Genomic DNA, 25,164 nt, shown 5'->3' with positions numbered 1-25,164 from the left:
AATTATTTTGAAGTTAACATGTGTCTTTTCTTTTCCAGCTGTTTTTGTATGACCCTCTCTTTTTTGGCTCATTTTGCCTGTAAAAGAAAACCTGCCTAATAATTCTGCACACCTGAATATAGGGCATTTTTCATTTCCAGCCTTCATGAACAATTATATATCACTTTTAAATTATTAAAAACAATATTAATAGTAGTTATTAAGATTGATGTGGATTGGAATTGGTAAAATGTGCTTGGAAAAAAAATATGATCAGAAAATCAACTTGCCTAATAATTCTGCACACAGTGTATAATGAAATGTGTTTGCTTTCAAACATGTATTTTACAGGATCTTCCTTAAATTTTTTTCCTTAATCTCTAGACCTTTTAGCTGATTTCTTGGGAGCCATTCTAGTTAAAAAATAAGAAAAAATAGTTTTAGGAAGTAAGGCATCTCATTTAAGTTTCATTGTAAAATAACACTATTATGCTTCTTTAACTTAATTTATAAACACATAATATGATATAGATAGTGACACAGAACATGTCATTACCACCATCACTTGTCATTACCATCACAACAAGTTGTGTGTTGGTAATGACGTGTTGCTTGTAATGACATTTTTTTTGTTTTTCAGGAAAAAAAGATGCTAGGTCATGGATTTGCTAACATCACTCAACAGCTAGTACAAAAAGAACTTTAAATACACATAAATCATGTGAATATATACATATATTTATCACAATATTGCCTCTACAGCATTAATGGTAATGACGCTGAATAAGTCTACTCCATGATCAGAAGGAATTCATGATTAAATTACTTACTTTTTCAGACATCAAATGTCACTGTTCTTCCATGGCTGACATGTGCTCCCCTGCTGGTCTTCATTTCCATGGTTACGGCATAAACAAGTCTTACCCCCAAAAAAATCCTTGTTGTAATCATAGACTGTCGCGGTAATGACAGTATTGTTGTGGACAATACTAAATTGTTAAAAATATTCACAAATTGCACAGATATGAACCCAAATTATGCATCAAGTGCCTTTTTAAGTTACTGTTTAAACATATATTGTGATTTTTTTAATGAACTGATAACATTTTATCACATTTTCAGAGCAGACAAGTTTTAAAGTCTGGGTTGGGGACAAGGCTTGAGTAGCCAAATATTAGTGATGAAAACATTTTTAAACATGGAAATCATACTGATTTTTGTGTATAACATTTTTTGGTGGTGCAATAAATATTATTTGACATAACTAAACTATTTATTTTATAATATATTATTTTTAACATGAATGTATAATCTGGGGACATAAAAGTTCCCCTAATTGAAGAATCACCCAGCTACCGAACAGTCAATCAGAAAATAGAATTGCTGTATCCGGGTAAGTTTTAAATATTCCTGCCACAACAACGTTTACGTTCTGATTGCAACGACACATTATGTGATTCCCGGGCTCGCTCACTGATTCAGATGCTCGCTGAAGTAGTTACAGAAGAGGACATCAGTCAGTCACATTTGATTCACATCTGGCTACAGACTGATCGTGATCGACATGGGGGTGGGACCATATCCCATGAGTACAGTAGGCCTAAGTCATCTCATCAAATTGCTGGGGAATATTTGTGTCCTGGCAGCTGGTAGGTTAGTTAACAGTTTGACCAGTATGTTACGTAAACTAGCCTAGCTAGTAGGGATGGGCAATTTTCCAAAATATTGTATTCGAATATTTGGGCTAATAAAAAAAACGAATATTTGTGTATTTAAATTGTTATTTTGAAAAAATGAGAGAAACGTTTTTTAATTGTTTTTTTTATTCAAGTTGTCATCACTATTTCTGAACAATCTTATCATTAGGTAATATACACAACAAGCTTACGTTTTATCTTAAGGTTTTCATTCAGTTTAAAACATTAAACAATACGTGTAAACAAAAAATATAGGCCTAAAGAACAAAAGCATTATAAGCTCAAGCAGTGAGCGGAAAAAAACACTAGTAAAGCAGAGCGCGCCAGTTATCGTGCAGAACGTAATGTACATATAACGTACACTAGAGTCGGAATATGGTTACCATGTTTATATTGTTTCACATTATAATTAATGTTGAGGAAAACAACAATATAATTTGTATGACTATATTACCATTATCTCTCTCTCACTCACACACACACACACACTCACTCACTCACTCACTCACTCACTCACTCACTCACTCACATAGGCCTACACACTAAAATGCTGAATTAAATAAATATTTTTTTATTTGTACAAATTTGTGTCATTTTTCATATCAGACCCCCATCCCCAACCAAACCCCCGTCGCTGCCGCCGCCGCCGCCGCCGAAATCTCACTCTGAACTCAGTTCAAAACTTGAGAGCCCTGGCTTCCCTTAGTGTTTTTACACGTAGAAAAGGCGAAAAATTTTAACACCGTCCAGTTTTTCCCTGAACAATGAAGTGAGCTCCTGTTGCAATTCTCAATTAAGCATAAATGACCTACAATTGTGACATTTTTCACAATCATGACAGAAAATCAAAATACTGCCCTTAACGTCACTAGTAGAAAGGCAGTGCGATATAAACAAACCCAACCTTGAACACTGTGTGATGGCAGCGTCACATTCTGCCTCCTCGATGGCAGTCAAGTCTTTCAATTCAGAAAAAATGCTCCTCTTCATAACATAAGGTTCATGTCCAAAATATGTTGTGTATGTCTGTTTATACCTTTCAAAACCAGCATAGTACGTACTTTTCCCCATCTCTTCCTTTCTTATTTTCACTGCTTGCCCTCCACATTAATTTTGTGCGTGACCAGAACCATGTGATTGCAAACAACCTATTGCACTTAGAAATATTAGAGTTCTTAGAAAGAACTTCTTAGAATTTATCTTAAGAACTTCTTTCTTAAGAAGAGGTCTGTGAATCTGGCCCCTGAATGGGTTTAATCCTCAATACCGGCAGAAAATGACTAAGGTTCCCTTGAACAAAGCTCTTAGCTCCCTGCTTCCGAGCACCACAGCAAAATGGCTGCCCACTGCTCTGTGTTTGTCCATGGATTGAACTGTGACTGTGTGTTTCTTCTTTTCACACTGCTCCTACTGTGTGTGCACTAACTTGGCAGGTTTACATACAGAGGACAAATTCCGAGTATGGATTACTGTACTTGGCCTTCACATCATGTCACTTATTAATAAATGGAATAATTAGAAAAAATTTAAAACACTGTTGACCTGAAAACAGTTGAGGTTAAAATCTTACTAAAGATGGTCTGACATTTCTGAAGCATTTCACAGTGTGTTCATTTTTTCTTAATGGCTCTCAACAAGAGTGTTTTGTTTAAAACAATTAACCGTTAGAGAGCACGCTTCAAGAAATCTTTCAGGATGAGTTCCAGCTTGATGATCTGACCCCTAAGCCTGAATCCTGTTATTAGTGTTATTTATCTCTCTCTTTCAATAAGTTTGCCATGACTGCCAGACAGGAAATGATAGGATTAACTGACAATAGGTGTGGAACTGTTTAGTGTCAACCTGCCATAAATCATGTTATTTGATATAGAACAAGAAGATGTAGAGGCTTTCCCAGAATCAGGCCATTTTTTTCTACCCAGACACTTGAACAATAATATATTGATTTACATGCTGGATCAAATTTATGAGATGCCTAAAAGGGTAAAAAAAAGTTCATAATATAGTCATGTAAGTAATGTAAAGTGAGACTGTTCAGTTACTTTTAATTGCATGTCTTATACAAGGCAGAAATACTCTTTTTTTGTGTGTGTGTCTGCACTTTACAAAGACATTATTCTACAAGGAAGATGTGCATGTTTTCCCCTGTCAGTAATCGTCATTGAAGGAAATGGGAAGTTTTTCCTTGACAATATATTCAGTTAGAGTGACTCACTTGTTTAGTGTGCGCTGGTGTGTGTAAGTACATGTGCTTAGTGTCATTGTTTTCTTATGATCATGACAAATCTGCACAGTCGAACGTGAGCGTGTGCAGTCATTTCTACCAAATCCAATTCTTAAGAATGTATTTCATCAGTTTAAATGTAATCCATTTGATTCAGTATTTACAATAAGATGTCTGTCCTGAGTGAAGCCATGAAGCACCTTTTGTAGGTTATTAAACAGAAGATTAGAGTTGGGTAATCGCTTTCTAGGTGTGGGAGCTTTTTTGTAAGTGGTAAAATGCAGGAAGTATGCTTCAGATGTTTACTGTTTAACAGAGATAACTTTACTCAGATTTGCTGTGTCAACCCTTTGAACACTTTATACCATCATATTCTTTCCAAATTGTGGAATCCTGGAATATTTGTTTGGGTGATGACTCTGGTCATTTTTAAAATGGAGAAGTGATACTGACTCTTACTTGACACACAAATATCCTTCTTTTCCTTTGATTACACAAAGACATGAAGCGCATATCTGAAGAAATTGCTTCTGTATCATTTTATAAAGATCATCATTTGTAAACTACATTATTGAGGATATCAGCGAGGACATGGTGGTGTCAGAGCCTAAATCTGTGTGTGTTATGAAAAAGATGTCTGTAAACATTTGGCTCAGAGTATTTAGACACTTAAACAATGCCTGAGAGCATTAACTTTTCCCAGAACAAGCTTTTCTGAGACATTTTGGTATTTACTTTTCTGGTTTTCAATGTTTTTTAGTTTCCTTCCAGTTCGCATTAACTATGAATATGTTCCACTAACTGACAACCAGGAAGTGTCCAAGTACTTTTTGCCTTAATTTTGAACAGTATAGCTATTATTTTCTCATTTAAAACCTTACAAATTTCTTTTTGTGAAATGTTTTTGCTTAAAGAATGCTTGTGCTACATTTCGTTAAAATAAATGCCACTTGGTTTGATATTTTTCAATGCAATACTGTTTAGTAGATACTCATGATTGGAACTTTGACCATTAAAAAAGTATGTTTGTTTTATATAGTATGAATATGGGTAGTATGAATGAAAATCGAACTTACTACATCACTGTCACGTTCGCTTCACTGCCGTTCACAACTCCTCTCCCTTGGCCTAATGGGATAGTAGTGTCCATCAGATGCACATTTCAGAATTTTGTCATAGTAGATCATCCAGGTTCTGTTTTATAAATACTATGCATGTGGATGTAATACTACTATATAGTAGAGAAGTATATTTAGACTTTAATGGTTCTTTATTCTTTTTTGGTTATTTTATTCACACCAGTCCTCAGGTCCTTGCACTGGCTTCCAGTTGCATTTAGAATTGATTTTAAAGTATTGTTACTTATTTATAAATCACTCAATGGCCTAGGACCTCAATACATTGCAGATATGCTCAAAGAATACAAACCTAACAGATCGCTCCGATCATCAGGGATCAAGTCATTTAGAAATACCAAGGGTTCACTCAAAGCAAGGAGAGTCTGCTTTTAGCTGTTACGCCAGCCGCAGCTGGAACCAGCTTCCAGAAGAGATCAGGTGTGCTCCAACTGTAGCCACATTCAAATCCAGACTCAAAACACATCTTTTTACCTATGCATTTGCTGATTGAGCACTGTGCTATGTCCGAACTGTTTGCATTTTATTTTATACTATTATCTTTTTATTCTGTTAATTCCTTTTCCTGTTTTTATTTAATTTTTAATGTATTTTATATCTTTTATGTATCATCTTGTTATTCTGACTTTTAATGCATTTTAAATATTGCTGTCTGGTTGAGAGAGCTGGGAGAATTAGGAAGAAAGCATTTGTGATCAGGTTAAAATTTGGTGAAGTTGGATAAGGGGAGAAACCATGGGGAAATTTGAGCTGTAGTGCATGGTTAAGATAGTCAGGACACTTTCCAAAGGGGAAATTTGAACTGCATTGCATAGATAAGATATCTTCAGAAGGGGGATTAGGGCTGTGTGGTGCAGTTTGAGGTGTCTTGGCAAAAGGGGAGATTGAAACTTTGTTTATCAGTTTGAAGTGCCTTAACAGTCCTGTTGTGTGAGGAAGATCCGTTTAGATCCACTCTGACGGACGACAACAACAACAAAAAACTCCCTGAGACTTCCTAGCTCATCCATCCAGATAGCAAAATTCAGTTTTTACTGTTATTTATATTCCTTTGTTCTATTTTATTATTCTTCTTTATGTAAAGCACTTTGAATTAGCATTGTTTATGAAATGTGCTATACAAATAAAATTGCCTTGCCTTGCCTTGGCCTTGCCTATTTGCATCTGTGGTTCCATAAAAAACCTTTAACATCCATAGAAATTTTCCATTGCACAAAAAGTTATTTTATAGTTGAAAAAGGTTACATATTCTTCACACTAAATTGTGCTTTTAAGAACTGTTCACTGAAAGATTGTTTGGGGAACCAAAAATAGTTCTTCTTTAATAGTATTTCAGTGAAAACACCCATTTGGAACCTTTATTTTTAAGTTCAAAATTGCGTCGGTCTACCCTGACTAAGGGTAATACCCATGATGCATTACTTATGTGTTAAGTCAAGCTTATAGAGATACACTTTTCCATATTTGGAAGAACACCATCACTAAAATAATTGTTATAGCTAGTTATTCCTGCAGGCAGAAAGCTGGACGTAAACCATACAGAAGGAATATTCTAGTAAACGCTTGTCACAATGCTTATTTTATCAAGGCCAAGATATGCTTGTGGTATTGTTTTATTCCAGTTTGCAAAAAAAAAAAAAAAAAGCAAATTAATTGTTAATGCGTACTTTCTTGTTGTAGGCCAATATTTCCCTTTTTCTTCTTCTTCTTCTTTTTAGAGAACTTTATCTATCCATCCATCCATTCATCCAGTTCTCAAGCTTGCCTATCATGCATTTCTATCACTAAAACAAACTGTTGAGTTTATACACTTTGGAATGGAGATGATAAACACTTGTATGACCTACTGTGTAGTGTGTAGTGGTGAAATTGATATTGATTGAGATTTTATCTTCATGTTTAATGTTGCTGAGATGCAAAATAATCTAGGATACATGGTCAGTTCTATAGGGTTGAACAGGCACTGTTAAAGCAGTTTACTTAAAGGGATAGTTCACCCAAAAATGAAAATTTGATGTTTATCTGCTTACCCCCAGCGCATCCAAGATGTGGGTGTCTTTGTTTCTTCAGTAGAACACAAATGATGATTTTCAACTGCAACCGCTGCCGTCTGTCAATGGTATAGTGGTATAACTTGGACTATAAGAGTAAATAAAACTTGCTTAGACAAATCAAAATTAAACCCTGCGGCTCGTGACGACACATTGATGTCTTAAGACACGAAACGATTGTTTTTTGTGAGAAACCGGACAGTATTTATATCATTTTTTACCACCACTATGTCCAACTGCATTCATCATTCGATTAGTTTGGTCTGATCGCGCTCTGACAGCGGCAGTGATGTCTCGCGCATATACTTCATTGAGAGCGAGACATCACTGCCGTTGTCAGAGTGCGATCAGACCAAACTAATCGAGTGATGAATGCCGTTGGACATGGTGTATTAGAGGTAAAAAATTATATAAATACTGTTCGGTTTCTCACACAAACCGATTGTTTCGTGTCTCAGGACATCAATGTGTCGTCACGAGCTGAAGGGTTTAATTTGGACTTGTCTAAGCAAGTTTTATTTACTCTTATAGTAGAAGTTCCCATCCACTAGCATTATTTGACTGACAGACAGCAACGGTTGGAGTTAAAAATCATCATTTGTGTTCTACTGAAGAAACAAAGACACCTATATCTTGGATGCCCTGGGGGTAAGCAGATAAACATCAAATTTTCATTTTTGGGTGAACCATCCCTTTAAAATCAGCATATAGTCTTTTCTTCCCTATTGTGAGTGAAACTGCTTCTCAAACAAGAAGAATGTAGGGTGGGAATTGATTTTGTCCACAACGAATCATTTTGATCAATGTTGTTTTTTTAATACCGTAATCTTGAGTAACAGGTTGCTCCACCCTTGCTCCTGTAAATGCCATCAGAGTAGAGAAAAGATTTCACTGCAAGAGGAAGGGGAAGTTATTTTAATTAAATATTGTGCATGAATTTCACAAATATATCAAAAGATAATTCATTTATAATGAATAATGCAGTATTCCTAAGAACATGAACAATGTCTAATGGCAAATAGGTGTGAGAAGGTGTGAGGATTACTATTGCAACACTGGAACATGGATGATTTTACACAGGCATGCTTTTACGTTCTTACTGAAGATGGGGAACGGCTTTTCAAGGTTCACCATTCTGTCATAATGTGATATGTCCATTTCCTTGTAAGCGTGGCAGCCATTCAAGATATGTGTTAATGTTTCGGTAATCAGTTCTGTAGTATGACAAACAATGAGGAACATGAGTTGAAGAAAACCAGACGGAAAAGTTAAGCCTGGTAGGAAGAACTTGTAATCTTGCTTTAACTGTGAAAATAGCAATGATGGACAAAACACAACCATTGTTTCTGTCCATCTACACATGGTTGCTGTATTTGTTTTGTTTTTTCATACTGTGTAATACTGTATTCACAATCACAAATGCTTACAGTAAAATAATAAATAAATTGGTTTCAATCTTGCTTTCATGTTTACCGTGAAGTTTTCAACATCTCTCTGCCAATTACTTTCAATCTCGTACAGAAATGTACATAGGAGCTCATGAAATAAGAGCTTTAGGTTTTGAATAACTGTGTGTATATGATATATCCAAAAATAGAATATTATGGCAAAGGTGTTTGCAACATAAGACAAATGTTTGCTGTGTTTGTGATATTGAATGCAGTGCTTTTTGTGTGTGCAATTCTTGGATTTGTGTGTAAAGTTTAGAAAAAAAAAAAATAGGCAAAGTTTTGAAAATATGTGTAAACAGTTAAACTGTATATATTGTCATAGCAAAATCATACAGTCACTGCTGGAAAGGGTTCAAATATGCAAAAATGCTTGAAAACTGATGAATCTGCAGGAGCTGAAGGATTTTTCTGAAGAACAGAGCTCGGTTTAACTGCTCAGGACAAACAAAAGACTCATGAACAACCATCACAAAACATAAAAACAGTGGTGGATCATCAGGTAACCACACACAGTATTGAGAATCAATGGTTCACATACTTATGAATGGGGTTATTTTAATAAATTCAGCTATTTTTTTGTCTTGTGAACTAAATGCAAACATCTTTTATGTAAAATATCTTACTCAGGACAGTACTAAACAAAAAATAACATGCATTTTTTATTATCCCTCTTATTTTATTAAAATAATTCTCATTTTCAAAGATTCTGCAAGGGGTTCACATACGTTTTTCATGCCACTGTATGTTTGAGTCCACAGTAAGCAAGTTGAATATTTTTTTGAAATCACGGCCTGTACAACAGCGCGCCCGTGTGTTCAATATATAGAAGTGCACAAGAGATTACGCACAGCTCGTGCGCATGCGTAGAAATGCCAGCTGTGAATGTGCGTCATAACGGTTCTGCGCTCTGGCAGCGTATCTGGGCTTTGATGTTATGGATTCTTGTGTTTAAAGGTTCCATACTTCACTGACCTGTCGACATACAGTATTATTTACATAATTTAGATCATGTTAGTTCTATATTTTTAGTGTAGCCTAAATGGTTGAATTTTTTTTTTTTTTTTTTTTTTATGATGATACCTCATCAATTTCTGTTTAATTTTTTTATTTTTTTATTTTTTTTTTATTTTGCCAGAACCATTATTATTACGGTACTGTAGCCTACTATGTACACCTGTAATACTGTAACATGGCATTATTGGAGTATGTAAAAAAAAAAAAAAAAAAAAAAAAGGGAGGGATTGAAATGCACAACCATATTCCTACTTTCTGGCAATGCTGTTTCTGAAGACAATTATCACCATTTAGTAGTAGTTAAAAAAAACGAAGAATTTCAATTTCTCCAATGAGAAACCTTGAAACTTTGCCCGTGACGTCACCTTTTATCATTTTGTGCAGTTCATTTAAATAGTTTGACAAATGGTATTTTTCAAGCACAAATGAGTGGTCACTTTTTAGTAGATCACTGCATTTGCATTAATTAAAATGAAACGTGTTTATAGTTTTAGATGGCGCTTAGCATGTGGCCTTATATAGGTTATCTAGATCAATTATTCATTTGACCTTATTGCTATTATTGCCATGACGAATTATTAAGTATGAATATGAAAATTCTCCAAGTGCATGATGTTTGAGAGGGCGGGACTAGGCTTTGAAAGGGAGGGGAGAAGGGGGGCGAGGTGCTGTATGCAAACACGTCCAAGAAAGAGATGGCAACGTCAACGCGCATAATGATGAGCCCATGGAACCGTCGGATGTGAACGCGCTTCTTCCTCCCCTTGGTGATCGACCCCTAGGTTTACATATCTGATCATCTGACATTGATCGGCGAAGCTCACTTCAAGAGACGAGGAACCGAAGCAGAAGCTCAGAAAAAAATCATTCAGGTGCTCTCCTTTTGGTCTACAGGAGGGACGAGAGGAGACTGACTGCGCTTCCCCGCATCATCCTCTTCCTCGCGCTGCCGATTCCCCAATCACAATGGCTCTGACCATCTGCACCAGATTCACGGATGAATATCAGCTTTTTGAGGAGCTTGGAAAGTAAGTGCTGGATTTTTCTACTGCAGAATCATTGCATTCCTGTGCATTTAATGTGCACAGTGAAATGATGGGGTTGCGACGCGTCTTCTGTTTGACAGCTCCGCTTTAATTGCAGCGAACGCTTATAATAACCTTGCCGTGAGCGTTTGATTATATAGTCTCTGTCTCACAGCCTTGCAAGCTGCCAACACAGACGGCATTCTTTGACAATCACGGGTGCGTTTGGAACGTGCCCGTGATGCCCAAAATTGCAGTGTATGTAGCCACCGCTCTAGGTTTTGGAACGCGTCCATTGTGATCCTCACGTCAGATATCCGAACAGCTGCTATAATGTAGGTTTTGGTGGGCTCGGGCTTTTTCCCTCGGAGACAGGAATACTCATGGCAATGCGACAACAGTGCAGACACACATTCCCGTGCCGTTAATTATCGCTTTGGGGATTCCTTGCGTTGCGTTTGACTGGGGAGGGGGAGGGTGTGCAGCAGAGGCCACATCGGTGGTCCCTATCTGTACGGGTTTCAGGAGATACCTTATACATTTCATTCAGCCTGTGACTGTGATATATTTATTCCGTCGTGAGGCGTACTGAGTCCATTTTTAAGCCCATTGTGACTTTAAATTGAAATCTCTTGAATATCAGTCCGTTCAAAATATGATGTCGAAACGTTTCCGCGCCATCTGCACGGTGGCATCATGTAGGCTATGTAAATATTGGGCACCAGAACTAGGCTCCCTTTTTTTACATAGAGGTGCCTATTCCTACCATTTTTGAGTTTATAAAAGGCATCATTATGCACTGAATTATTTATTTTCCTTAAAAACTGTCAGTTGAACCCCTCCAAAAGAGGTCGAAAAAAAGGTTTGGGGTGTATGAATAATTTTTGCATACAAGTATATGCAAAAAAATAACTATACGTTGTAACAACGTTTCTAAACAACGTTTCACTAGCCATTAAAGTAAGAGTGCAAGACAGTGCGCAAAATAGACGCTCGCGAAGTCGCTGAGGAGGTTACTATAGCAACAATATGCTGCTCGAGCACATTCCATTATACCCTCAGGTCAATAAACATAATAATTAGTCTATTGTCATTCATCTCCACTTTATTATAGATTTGCACTTCACAAATATATCACAAATATCCGTTTTGTTTAAAATATTTTATTATTTTTTTTTAAAGTAGACCTTGATATAGGTCTTGCGATAACAGGTTTCACATGATTTATTTCATTAAAATCCAGCATTACACTTAAATAATGCAGTAAAACATTATTTACTGTAAATAATACAAAATGCAACATAAAACAATTGGGTTGAAAATGGACAAACCCAGCGATTGGGTTAAATGTTTTATTTAACTCAACTATTGTTTAAAAATGACTATATGGCTGACTTAAAATTTATTAAAAAGCAATTTAATAAATGTTTATTGTTTATTTATTATTCATTAAACTTATTTATAATTGTTCATTGATTAACATATTAATAAATGTTATTTCCAACCTATTTTGGGTTCATTTTAAGCAAGCAATACAGACTTTAAACAATAGTTGTTAAATAAAAAAAACTACCCAGCTGGTTGGGCAAACATTTAACTCAATCGCTGGGTTAAAACGACCCAGTTGCTGGGTTTGTCCATTTTCAACACAACTTGGGTTATTTTTTATAGTGTATAAAAATAAGATGAAACTAACATTTTAAATATAATACAAGCAGATGTGATGGTTTGCAAAGGGAATGCACTTTTCCACATAAATGATGATAAGGTGATTGAGATTTTATTAAATTATTATTATTATTAAAAACAATTGCAACAATATATTGTTGAAAAAGTATATCTACTGACTTGCTACACATACATTTTATCCATAAATTATAAGGTAATTTATATGTACTGTAAAAAATACAGTAGTAAAATTTTATATATATATATATATATATATATATATATATATATATATATATATATATATATATATATATATATATATATATATAATTATTATTATTATTTTTTTTTTTTTCAAAGTGATTACAGTTTTATTACAGTGAGATTTGTCTTAAAATGCATCATTCCCTGTTGGAGAGAAGAACAAACGCACCAGAGGGGATATTTAAGGTGACGTGTAATTAACCCTCTCCTTTCCAGTGAGCGCATAGATGGATTTGGTGTGCGCATGTGGCCAGTAAATATGCTAAGCAATTTCAAAACGCCCACACACGCTCTTCAAACACACACGGACAAACATCCATGGAAAATCATAGTTGTGTAACCTTGGAAGCGCTCAGGCTGTGCCTCCATCATGGCACAGATTCTGCTCTCCATGCCATATGCTCTATCTGTTCGGCATCAGGGCCTCGTGCCCATTTTTTTTCCTGACTGTCTTCTCTTTTTTTCCCTCTTCTTCAGGGGCGCGTTCTCTGTCGTGAGGCGATGCGTGAAGATATCATCCGGCCAAGAGTATGCGGCCAAAATCATCAACACAAAGAAGCTGTCAGCCAGGGGTAGGTGATTTTTATTTGGTGTGCTCCTGTCAGGTGCGGGGCAGGATTTGAGTAGAGTTAATGGAGCGTCTGTAGCCGAACATGGCAACGTTCTGATGTTCTGAAGAGCAGAGCGGCACATCCGGTTAAGCCGGGATAACGGAAATATGCATCTGGGTCTCATCTGGAGCTCTATGCATGTGTTCTGACGTAACAGCTTGTGTCTAAGTGTAGCTGTGAAGAAGTTGAAGGGATTATACAGTATGCTTGAGAATCACATACATCCATGTATCAATCTGAACACCTTATTAATGAGTCTCTGGATGTAGCAAGTTGAGTGTTTTGTGTTCTTGTGTGTATAAGCGCAGTAACAGGTGATATGTGAGCATATTTGTATGTATATGTGTGCTTTGAAAGGCTTTGGCTGGTCTTATCCCCTGTTGGAAAGTGTGGGCATAGAGCGACCCAGTTCTTTCAGATCCGTCAGTGTAATTGTTGCTGTTGGCCTGTTTGCCTGCAGGCTCTGCTGCTATAGGGCAAAACAACCAATCAGCCTCCTTCCCACCCTCAGAACAACCAATCATTTTGCTTCTCCCACAGCATCTCTCCTCCTAAGAGCCAATCATATGACTCATGTTGGCCGTTTCTATGAAACAATTCCATCTTTTTGCTTTAAAGTTTCCCTTTTTGAAATGTAGGTTTTGGAAAAGAAAACGAGAATATTTTCTGGATCATTAGGATCGAATTACACTCCCCCCCCCCTCCCCTTTCTGCACAGCGGGATTGAAATGGACACCTAGATTCTGGGATCAGTATCGCAGCACTGGTGCATGCTGGGATACCGTTTCCAAAAATACAGCATCGGGTGGTGTGGCAGTTTATGTTGTATTCATATCTCTTTCTCTCTCTCCCTCTCTCTCGCCGAGCACTGCAGTGCTCCGCTGCACTGGATGCTGGTCCATGTCAGAGATGGTCTTAACCTCTTTCTGTGATAAGCCCGGGAATTGCGATTCTATGAGCACAAACATGTATATAAATGCCACTGCACACAGACACACATATAAGCACATTGACACTAGACCCTTCCTCACCAGTGGGATCATAACCTCCAGTCCTAGATTAACGCAGGGTAAAGGGTGACATTTAAGGAGGTGAGGTGATTACTGACAGGCCAAAAACCTGATTTTTTTTCTTTAAAGGCACATGATGTAAGATTTCTTGATTAAAATATCCAAAAACCACTAGAACAATGCTATTTTTTTTTTTTTTTTGACTTGTGTACTTACATTATTCCAGATGTTTCCGAGAAAGAGAGAAATAAGAGAACTCCAGAGGAAAACACAATTTCAACCAGGATACAGACCGTGTGCGTCGCCAATCAATGACATCGTACCTGCATTACCCACGATTTTCTTGTTTTATTTTGTGGAAACCATGGAAACACCAAAGATGCTTTAATATGTTTTATTAGACAAAGGAACAACAGTTTGGATACCTTTTTTAGACAGAAAGCTAATCTTTGTTATATAGCTCAACTCGTTTAGTCTTATTGTTTGAATCTTGTTTTATTGATTTTCCACGAGTACTATGATTTTACCATGCCTCAGAGAAAAATACTATTTTGTCGAGTTGAAAACATAGCATAATCAGATGCATTAGTAACAGTAATACAGCATTTTCTCTGTCATACAATATGTTTTAATATTAATTGCAAGCCATTTAGCAACACAAGCCATCCAGCTTTTATTAAAGAGTTAGTTCAAATTAAGATGAAGTCCAAGAGTTTTTTTTTTTTTTTATCCTCAATAGAAAGCAACAAAATTACCACATTCAGTGTCCAGAAAAGTAGTGAAAACATTGTTAAAATAGTCCACGTGACTACAGTGGTTCAACCTTAATGTTATGAAGCGACGAGAATACATCTTGTGCACAAAAACAATGACTTTATTTAACAAATTCATCTCTCACGTCATTCTCCTATGCTGTTTTCGTTGCAGCACTTCCAGGTCTCAGTATTGGCCGATGCCTGTTCACGTGAGCAGCATTGACGCATACGTGAGATGCTGACGCTGGAGCCGGCCAATAATGAGCCGGTGTTCAGACGTAAACATTTAATTTTCCATAAAAAGAAAAGTAATGGATTACTCTTAATTTTTCTGTAATTTAATTACTTCTGATGTAATTGCGTTAAATACTGACTAGACTACACAACAATTCTGTATAAAACAATATACAGAAATATACAAAAATTTAATGTTAAAATGTATGTTTTTAATATAACCTTCTCCCTTTACACACTTGGGTGTGTCCAAGAATAATTTATGCAATTGTATATTGTTCATTTTTAAAAGAGCAGTTTCATGTCTATCCTTGCATTATTCGACTGGTCGAGGTTGATGTGGAATTTAGAGAGTAATTAGAGAGAGTAATTAATACTGTAGTCTAATTTCTGAAGATGATATTAGTAGCGACTTATTAATTACTTTTTTAGAGTAACTTTTTTGGACATGCAGCATCTTAATGTGCTTCTTGTGATTAACATTTAAATGAAAAATGACAAAATTGTGAATAAATGTACCATTAAAAATATAATTTTTTAAATAACTGAATCAACAGTACTACATACATTGACAATATATATATATTTTTAATTGTCAGATTGCATAAAAATAGCTTCTGAAGCTTCTTAACCTGCAACTTTTTTTCTCCCAACCTTTTTTCTAAGTATAAGAAATGTATATATGTATATTTCTTATTTTAATTCACCCACCTGACTTTTATTAGTATTATTTGGAAGAAACCTGGATATGTGAGGTAGCTTAATTTCAAAAGTCATGAAACTGAATAGAATCTTAAATACCACCACACCCCATCAATACGGCTCAAACACTCATCATAAAAACCAAACCAGAAATGTGTTTGTCACCAGCAAAAACATCTCTATTCAGTGAGGATAATGCTTAAAAGGATAGTTCACCCCAAAATTAAAATTATTCCATGATTTACTCACCCTCAAGCCATCCTAGGTGTATATGATTATCTTCTTTCAGGTGAACACAATCAGAGATATATTTAAAAATATCCTTAGTCCTCCAAGGTTTATAATGGTTGTGAAGCCAAAAATAATGCATTCATCCATTAAAAAAAATATCCGTACGACTCCAGTGGGTTAATAAAGGCCTTCTGAAGCAAAGTGATGCATTTTTGTAAGAAAAATATTTTTACCACTTTATAAATTCAGATAACTAGTCAACTTGCGCCAAATGAGTAATCCTCTGATGCGATGTGTGATGCAGGATGTAGGAGTATCGTAAGCTTATATGCCTCTCACGGTTCAAACAAATAGGGCTGTGCAACAAATTTAAGCTCCTCTTCTCTTTTATCAAAATCCTCCAAAATTTCTCTTTAAAAATGATCGTTTTAGCCTTATAATCTGTTACCGGTGATTTGTTTTGCTCTATCCGCTGCGCCTCCGTGTTCATCATTACGTTGTGCGTCAGGTGAAAGGAAACCCTTCCGCCGCAAATCGACTTCTGTGTACGGTCGTCCGCCGGAAGCTAGTTATTTGAATTTATAAAGTTTCAAATATGGATATTTTTCTTACAAAAATGCATCGCTTCACTTCAGAAGACCTTTATTAACCCCCTGGAGTTGTATGGATTACTTTTTTTTTTTTTTTTTTATGGATGGATGCATTATTTTTTACTTCAAAACGGCCCCCCATTCACTGCCATTATAAACCTTGGAGCACTAATGATATTTTTAAATATATCTCTCATTGTGTTCTTCTGAAAGAAGACAGTCATTTACACCTAGGATGGCTTTAGGGTGAGTAAATCATTGGATAATTTTCATTTTTAGGTGAACTTTCTGCCATTAAAAATAAAATAAAATATTATGTTCAAAATACACAATAATCTATGAAAGTAAGTGGTTTAATATCATACGGATTTTGCTTGTTTTCAGGATGTTTAGATGTGTGTATGTGTTTTTGAAGACAAAGATGCTGATTAATAATGAGAAATATTTGTTGTGTAAAAATAGAAAAACGCAGAGGAGGATAAAGACTGTAATCTAGAGAACTGGAATAAGAAAAGAGGCAAAAGAGAGGTCAAAAGACAAGCTGAGTACAGATTGTGTATTATGTAAGGCAAATGCCATGCAGAGGCAACAAAATACAGAAAAGAACAACAAGAAGAAGGATAGTGTTGGAGATAGATAAAGAGGAAGGCGAGAATGAGAAGGCAGAAATGCAGTAGACTGGTGTCTGACAAAACAACCAGATGGCCATTGTCCATGTTGATGCTGCTACTGTATGTGTTTATAGTATACCAGATGAATGTTAAAAGAAAGAATCTGCTAGTTTATTATGATTTAGTATCTTGTGTTGAAGAGAACTGGAAAAAAACAAAAAAACATTCTCTGACCTCATCTGTCCTCATTTAGTACTCCTGAGCATTGCCGCGCTGTGCTCAGCTGTACCTCATTTTATAATCATTGCTTTGATATACTATGAATCTTAGTGATGGTAGACACTGTATTTTTTGTGACATGAATGAAAACAAGGCTGTGAAGAATTAAAAATATAGTCTGTTCAGTGGTTTATATGGTTGTGTAATTTGGTGTTGGTCATTGATGTTGATGAGACATATTAGAATTGATTATAACACTATCTATATAAAATAATCACATTTATTATTATACTATATTGCAGCAAACGTTTTTAGAGCAAAGACATTTCACTTTTTTTTTTTTTTTCATTCAGTGTTTATAGAGAGCTTATTTGGCAGAGCAGTCTGTTCCATCGCATATGCCATATTTGTTGTATTCTTTCACACATATTGAATTCATAATGAATATTTCACATTTAGATGCGAAGTTAGATATTTCTGCATGCATATAGGCAATAATTCAGAGATGATGTTAATGAAGAATTCACATGAGCCCTTGTCAGAGCTGCTGTTCAAAACAGAATGTTCACTACCTCTGAATCTCCTTGACCTACGTTGAGTCATTCACTCATGGTGTGCGCGAGAGAGACTACAATCACATGAGAGGTTATGGTGCTGCAAAGCTAAAAATAAACTCATTGGTTTCTCAGACAGACAGCACCTCATACGCAGCCATACAGTATACGCTCTCTCTCTCTCTCTCTTTCTCTCTCTCTCTTACCCACACTCACACACACAAACATATTAAATTGAGATGGAATTTGTGAACTGAACTCATATAGGAAATGGAATTTATATTAAATGCAATTAGTTGCATTTAAGAGTGCTTTTTGACCCACTTATGTAGTAATTACTTCATAATTATATTTAATAATTTCATAATGCCATTGTTTTTGAAACAGGTTATGGTTAATCTATCCGTATAAAACTGTCAACTCTCCATTACACCGTGCCTCGTCTGCAAATTAAAGGGTTAGTTCATCCAAAAATGAAAATTCTGTCATTAATTACTCACCCTCATGTCGTTCTACATCCGTAAGACCTTCGTTTATCAAATGAATATCTCAAATTAAGATATTTTTGATGAAATCCGATGTCTCAGTGAGGCCTCCATTGCCAGCAAGATAATTAACACTTTCAGATGCCCATAAAGGTACAAAAGACACATTTAAAAGTTAATTTGAGTACAGTGGTTCAACCTTAATATTATAACGTGACGAGAATACTTTTTGTGTGGCAAAAAAACAAAATAACGACTTTTCAATAATATCTAGTGATGGCCGATTTCAAAACACTGCTTCGAAGCTTTACAAATCTTTTGTTTCGAATCATGGATCGGGTCGCGTATCAAACTTCCGAAGTCACGTGAACTATTGAAATTTCGAAACACTTGTGACGTAACAAAGCCTTGTTTATATGACATTTTCATATGCAGTTCATATGACATTTTTCCCTGTATTATGTTGATTATTAGGGACAAAAAAATGTTTTGTCAAATTAAAATGACGTTTTTGTGTGTAATTCCTAGTCAAATTAAAATATATTAGTTTGTTTTTTTTTTTTTTTAGTTCTTTACTATCCCATGAAGCCATAAGAGAGGTGCTGTCATATTGGAGTGATCTGGGCTAATGATGTAGGTCACATGATAATTCCAACATGGCACATGTGAGACTTTATTTGTACTACACACATGCATATTTATAGAACATACTTTATTATAGCCATGAAGTAAGTTCTTTCAAATCAAATGCAGTACCTATTAGACAGTACACAAGTTTGGATGCAGTGGAAATGTATATAGGAGAATTTGGCTTATATTTGTCAGATATTCTGGTCTATGCTCTTTCTTTCTGGCCGCATCTAAGGAAGATGCTTTGTTGCCCGTATCATACCTGCAAAGACAGCATTTTTCAGTTTCAAATGCAATGTCTTTCTCTGTTCAGGCTGTGTGCAAAACTAGTAGGTCAATGCTCCGACTACGTAGCGTAGTATAGAGAGAAACTCAATGCCCACTTTAATAAACTAGGCCACAGAATTCTGAGGAGAGATAGCTAGGGCACTTTTAATTAGAGACACATTCTCTCAGTTTCCAGTCTCTCTTTTTTGCTCTCTGACCAGTAGTTCAAATTCTCTCATGTCTGAGGACTTTAACTCATTGGAGAGTCTGTGGTCTCATTGGAGCTAAAGGGTCATTTGCCCGAGAGACATGGAGGATCTAAACATTATCACAGTTTGCAGAATAGTCTGTGTAATATTTCATGCTGTACCACATTCCCATTGAGAACTGAATGTTCTGTTCTAAGCTCTTGTCTGGGTGTTTAATGTTGTACATCCTCCATGTGTCCTTGAATTGTGCATGTGTGTAGGCAATCTTTTGTAATGTTTTTCATATTCTGACAGGTCAACAATTTGGATTGAAATCATCTTATCAAAAGTGATAGATTGATACATCGGCCAGGCCAATAAATCAGCTATTTTGAGATTATTGGCCTCGCTTGGCCAATTAACAGAAACATGATCTCTCCCTGATGTCTCCTTAACGTCTCTGCTAGTGTCAGTTTCAAAATCGACCATCAGTCTAATCAATGAATAATGGAAGATTTCTGTTAGAAATATTTTTAGTGGTGTTTCGGAAGTAAAATTCCCATTCACTTTCTCCATATAGCACTATTGATTTTTAACAGTAATGTATAAACCTCCAAAAACCATGAGCTCTGAAATTGCTTCTTTAGAAGCTGCAAGTCCATATGATTAGTATAATAGTCTAATTGCCTGTGAATAGCAACGCTACACACATTTCTGCAGCGGTCAACACCTTGGATCCATGAATCAGAATAGTAACTGCTAACATGATAAAAAAACAAGAACTGCACCGAAAGAACAGCAAACTCCCATTCCCACAAATCATTGTGAATAATGTAATTGAAGTTTTAAAATTTCAAGCAACTTACATCCATTTGACTATTTTGCGATAAACTTTAAAGGTGCCGTAGAACGTCTTTTTAAAAGATGTAATATAAGTCTAAGGTGTCCCCTGAATGTTTCTGTGAAGTTTCAGCTCAAAATACCCCATAGATTTTTTTGTATTAATTTTTTAACTGCCTATTTTGGGGCATCATTAAATATGAGCCGATTTAGGCTGCGGCCCCTTTAAATGCTCACGCTCCCCGCCCACGGAGCTCGCGCTTGCCTTTAACAGCATAGTTCACACAGCTAATATAACCCTCAAATTTGTTATTTACAAAGTGTTCGTCATGCATTGCGTAATCGCGTAAGTATGGTATTTATTTGGATGTTTACATTTGATTCTGAATGAGTTTGAGGCTGTGATCCGTGGCTAAAGCTAAGATTATACACTGTTGGAGAGATTTATAAAGAATGAAGTTGTTTATGAATTATACAGACTGTAAGTGTTTAAAATATGAAAATAATGTCTTGTCTCTGTGAATACAGTAAGAAACAATGGTAACTTTAACCACATTTAACAGTACATTAGCAACATGCTAACAAAACATTTAGAAAGACAATTTACAAATATCACTAAAAATATCATGTTATCATGAATCATGTTAGTTATTATTGCTCCATCTGCCATTTTTCGCTATTGTCCTTGCTTGCTTACCTAGTCTGATTATTCAGCTGTGCACAGATCCAGATGTGTAATGCTTGAACATGGACTGGCATATGCAAATATTGGGGGTGTACATATTAATTATCCAGACTATAACAGTCGGTGTTATGTTGAGATTCGCCTGTTCTTCGGAGATCTTTTAAACAAATGAGATTTATATAAGAAGGAGGAAACAATGGAGTTTGAGACTCACTGTATGTCATTTCCATGTACTGAACTCTTGTTATTTAACTATGCCAAGATAAATTCAATTTTTAATTCTAGGGCACCTTTAAATATATCTTGTTATACTTTTAATAAATATCAACAAATCAAGAGGTTTATATTTTACTGTCTTTTATTTGATTACGCCATTTTCAATGCTTTGTGGACTATGTGGTTAAAAGCTTCATAGAGTGGTTTTCTCAATCCCTATGGAGAAAACGAATGGGGAAAAATACCTCACATATTAAGATTGCTGAAAAGTATGCGGTCACTGTTGTGCTAATAATGCAAATGGTATTTGTGAACATCGTAGCCTATAGCAAATATATTTGCGTTATATTTATCAGTATTGGCATTGGCCATTGATTAAAAACCATATCAGCTACTCAATGATCACTCTTACCAATCTCGCCCATGTAATGGATAATGAGTACCGGGAATCTTAGTGTGAAAAAATTGGCACGAGATGATGGAATAAGTATCCAAATAATCATGATAAAGTCAACCTCCCAGGTCCTAAGAGTGCGTCTCCCCCAAAATACAAATATATGCAATTTTGCAATACAACTTGCAAATATTTTTGAATTTTGTCTCCACTATACTTGCATATACTTACAACTGTTACCATTGGTCTATTTTACTGGTGGTGCATGTAAATTAAGCTGTTTCCGGATGATAAAGAAGTCAGTGAATTGGTGAATTGGTTCTCTTCTGGTCTGAATATAGGCAGCTGGATAAAGATCATAAGATTTTGAACCGTGTTATTTATTTATTTATCAAGCATGATTGCTATAGCCAAGTCAAAGGACTAGGTTTGGTCATTCATTTCAGAGGTTTATTGCTTCTCTCTCTCTATCTCTCTCTCTCTGATGATCTCAAATCTCTCATTAATCTCCTGGAAAAACAGCATGAAACATGAAGGAATACACACACACATGCACACACACACACACTGCTGCAGTGCGGAAGGCTTCAGATAGCAAGTAAAAAAGAGAACAGCAGAAAAAAGAGGAGAAGAGGCAAGACTGTCAAATGTAGGCCTTTCCTTGCTACTGACCGGACTGCATTTTACACATACTGTACCGTTTATATAGTGCACAAACTGCTCTACTACTAACAAGCCTGATTTATACCTGTAAATATTCCTGTACAATACTTTATAAACAGTCCATGTACAAATTATGTCATGTCACACACGTCAAGGCCTTTTTATGGTTGAGATGGATTTATTTTTTTTTTGCTCCAAACTGATGCCACAATTGATAGTCTAAGGGTTTGTCCTAATGCATGCCAGTGGCTAGATGATCCATAATTCTGGTCTGCGGCATTAATTGTTTTATTGCAGTTGTCCAATAATGAAAGTGTTATTTATGATAGTGGTCCAGATTCATGGCACTGATATTGCTCAGATGTATGAATAAGCCATCTGCTTCAGTCTAAATCTGAGCACGTCTTGGGAATGCACATGCACATATTTCTTGTGCCGAAACAGTTTTGTTTAAATATGTGATGTGAGAATTATGTAACCAACTGCGTAGTCATGATAAGATGGTGCTATAAATATAGATTGTTAAGAACTATTTATTGACTTGTTGTCTCATTTGTCTGAGGTGACAGGAGATGGTGTTAAAGTTTGGTGCACAACTTTGAGAGTTCTCCTGTAATTGCTCCGGTTCTATGGGATCCAGAGGGTTCTGATATTTGCATGCAGGGCTGGTTCCACTGCAGAGAGGAAGAGAGGCCTTTGCGTTCTGATTGGTGGAGGAGTTGCTAGACAACAGATGTCTGGCCGGTTGGTAGGTGGACTACCTGTGGAGCTGGGGGTGGGTGGGTGGGTTGGGGGAGTTGATTAGTTATAGAAAGAGAGAGTTGTGTAGGACAGAAAGAAGCTTGTGAATTTGAGAATAAACTGCCAAACCTGAGATGACACCTGATAAACTGAAATATACTGATTCTCATCTGTAAAAATGGGAAGTTGAGTGATTTGAGCTAATGTGCAAGCTATTTTATCCCCCTCACCCCCTTTACAGCTTAATTTATTCCCTCCATCTGAACAAAAATGAGAGAAGGATCTGAATGTGGCCAAAGGCTGCGCAGACATGAGTTATTCATTTATGATCTCAATTCAAATTCAAATGAATCACCTTTTCATATGATTCACCAGGCTTCATTTCACTATGAATCGGCTCTAACTATGTGCAGAATCGCATACTAGCATGCATTTCATGCTATTTTTACAGTTTTTATACTGTGCAGTACACATAAAATACCAGTGTGACGTTTTCCAAAATGTGCAGTATTCATTTATTTTTAACCTTCCATTTCCTATGTAATGAATTACCCTTTATTTTGTAAAAGTTCTTCTTCTTAAAGACCCCCTGTGGTGAACAATCAGTTTTTAATGTTGTTTATGTGTCTGTGGGATGTTTAATATGCTTAAAGAAAACCATGTGTAAATTCATAAGTCAACACCATTGCTGAGTATTGTCTGCTTAAAGGGATAGTTCACCCAAAAATGAAAATTTGATGATTATCTGCTTACCCCCAGGGTATCTAAGATATAGGTGACTTTGCTTCTTCAGTAGAACACAAATGATGATTTTTAACTCCAACCGTCGCGGTCTGTCAGTCGTATAATGCGTGTAAATGGGAACTCCATCTATAAGAGTCAAAAAAACATGACAGACAAATCCAAATTAAACCCTATGGCTCGTGACGACACATTGATGTCCTAAGACACAAAACGATCGGTGTGTGCAAGAAACCAAACAGTATTTTTATAATTTTTTACCTCTAATACACCACTATGTCCAACTCCATTCAGCATCCGGTTAGTGAGGTCAAAAAACGCGCTCTGATGATGGAACCGATATCTCGTGCTTTGCTTCAATGAGCGCGAGACATCACTTCCGTTGTCAGAGCGCGTTCAGACCTCACTAACCGGATTCACAGGGAAGTTGGACATAGAGGTGTTTTAGAGGTAAAAAATGATATAAATACTGTTCGGTTTCTCGTACAAACCAATTGTTTTGTGTCTTAGGACATCAATGTGTCGTCACGAGCCTCAGGGTTTAATTTGGATTTGTCTGTTGTGTTTTTTGGATTCTTATAGATGGAGTTCCCATTTACACGTATTTGACTGACAGACCGCAATGGTTGGAGTTAAAAATCATCATTTGTGTTCTACTGAAGAAAGTCACCTACATCTTGGATGCCCTGGGGGTAAGCAGATAAACATCAAATTTTCATTTTTGGGTGAACTATCCCTTTAAAACTGCAGTGAACCAAAGACAGTCTAAGGGGCATTTTACACAACACCGTTTTCAACCAAAAAAGGTAAAACTTTATGGGTTTCAAAGTGCAAGTTTTTGAAAATGTTCTCCAGGTAAACAACATAAAGGTGAATCTGTAAAAATGATGACATCATGCACATGCGTATTACATGTCTATAATGCCCCATCGACATCAAGTGGCCTGACAGCAGAATACAGTGTTTTAAGTCGTTTTCGTGGATCAGTATGAATAGGGATCATTTTAAAAAAGGTGTAATCTGTATGTAGAAAACTGAAAAGGAAAAAGGAAATGCATATTGTTGTCGTGTAAACGCACCCTTTGAATTAAAAGTTTGCAAAAGTCCCCAACACGCCGTTGTCATATAAGTGAATGGCCATAATGCATAAAAAGTTTTCCGTATTAAAGGGTTAGTTCACCCAAAAATGAAAATTCTGTCATTTATTACTTACCCTCATGTCGTTTCACACCCGTAAGACTTGCGTTAATCTTTGAATACAAATTAAGATATTTTATTTGAAATC

At 36.1% G+C, this 25,164-nt stretch overlaps 1 protein-coding gene across 8 annotated transcripts in view; it reads left to right on the top strand.

Moving 5' to 3' along the window:
* The window catches only part of camk2d2 (calcium/calmodulin-dependent protein kinase (CaM kinase) II delta 2), a 79,078-nt gene that overhangs the window by 22,059 nt on the left and 31,855 nt on the right, over nucleotides 1-25,164 (top strand). For all 8 annotated transcript variants that reach the window (XM_067403760.1, XM_067403755.1, XM_067403759.1 and 5 more), the window contains 2 exons: nucleotides 10,447-10,580; nucleotides 12,990-13,084. In XM_067403760.1, the coding sequence (XP_067259861.1) occupies nucleotides 10,447-10,580; nucleotides 12,990-13,084 (229 nt within the window). The remainder of the gene's footprint in view (nucleotides 1-10,446; nucleotides 10,581-12,989; nucleotides 13,085-25,164) is intronic.

This window comes from Chanodichthys erythropterus, chromosome 12 (assembly GCF_024489055.1).
Source record: "Chanodichthys erythropterus isolate Z2021 chromosome 12, ASM2448905v1, whole genome shotgun sequence".
NCBI lineage: Eukaryota > Metazoa > Chordata > Actinopteri > Cypriniformes > Xenocyprididae > Chanodichthys > Chanodichthys erythropterus.
The sequence above is the reverse complement of the archived record's forward strand: the minus strand, read 5'-3'. Positions and strand labels throughout refer to the sequence as shown.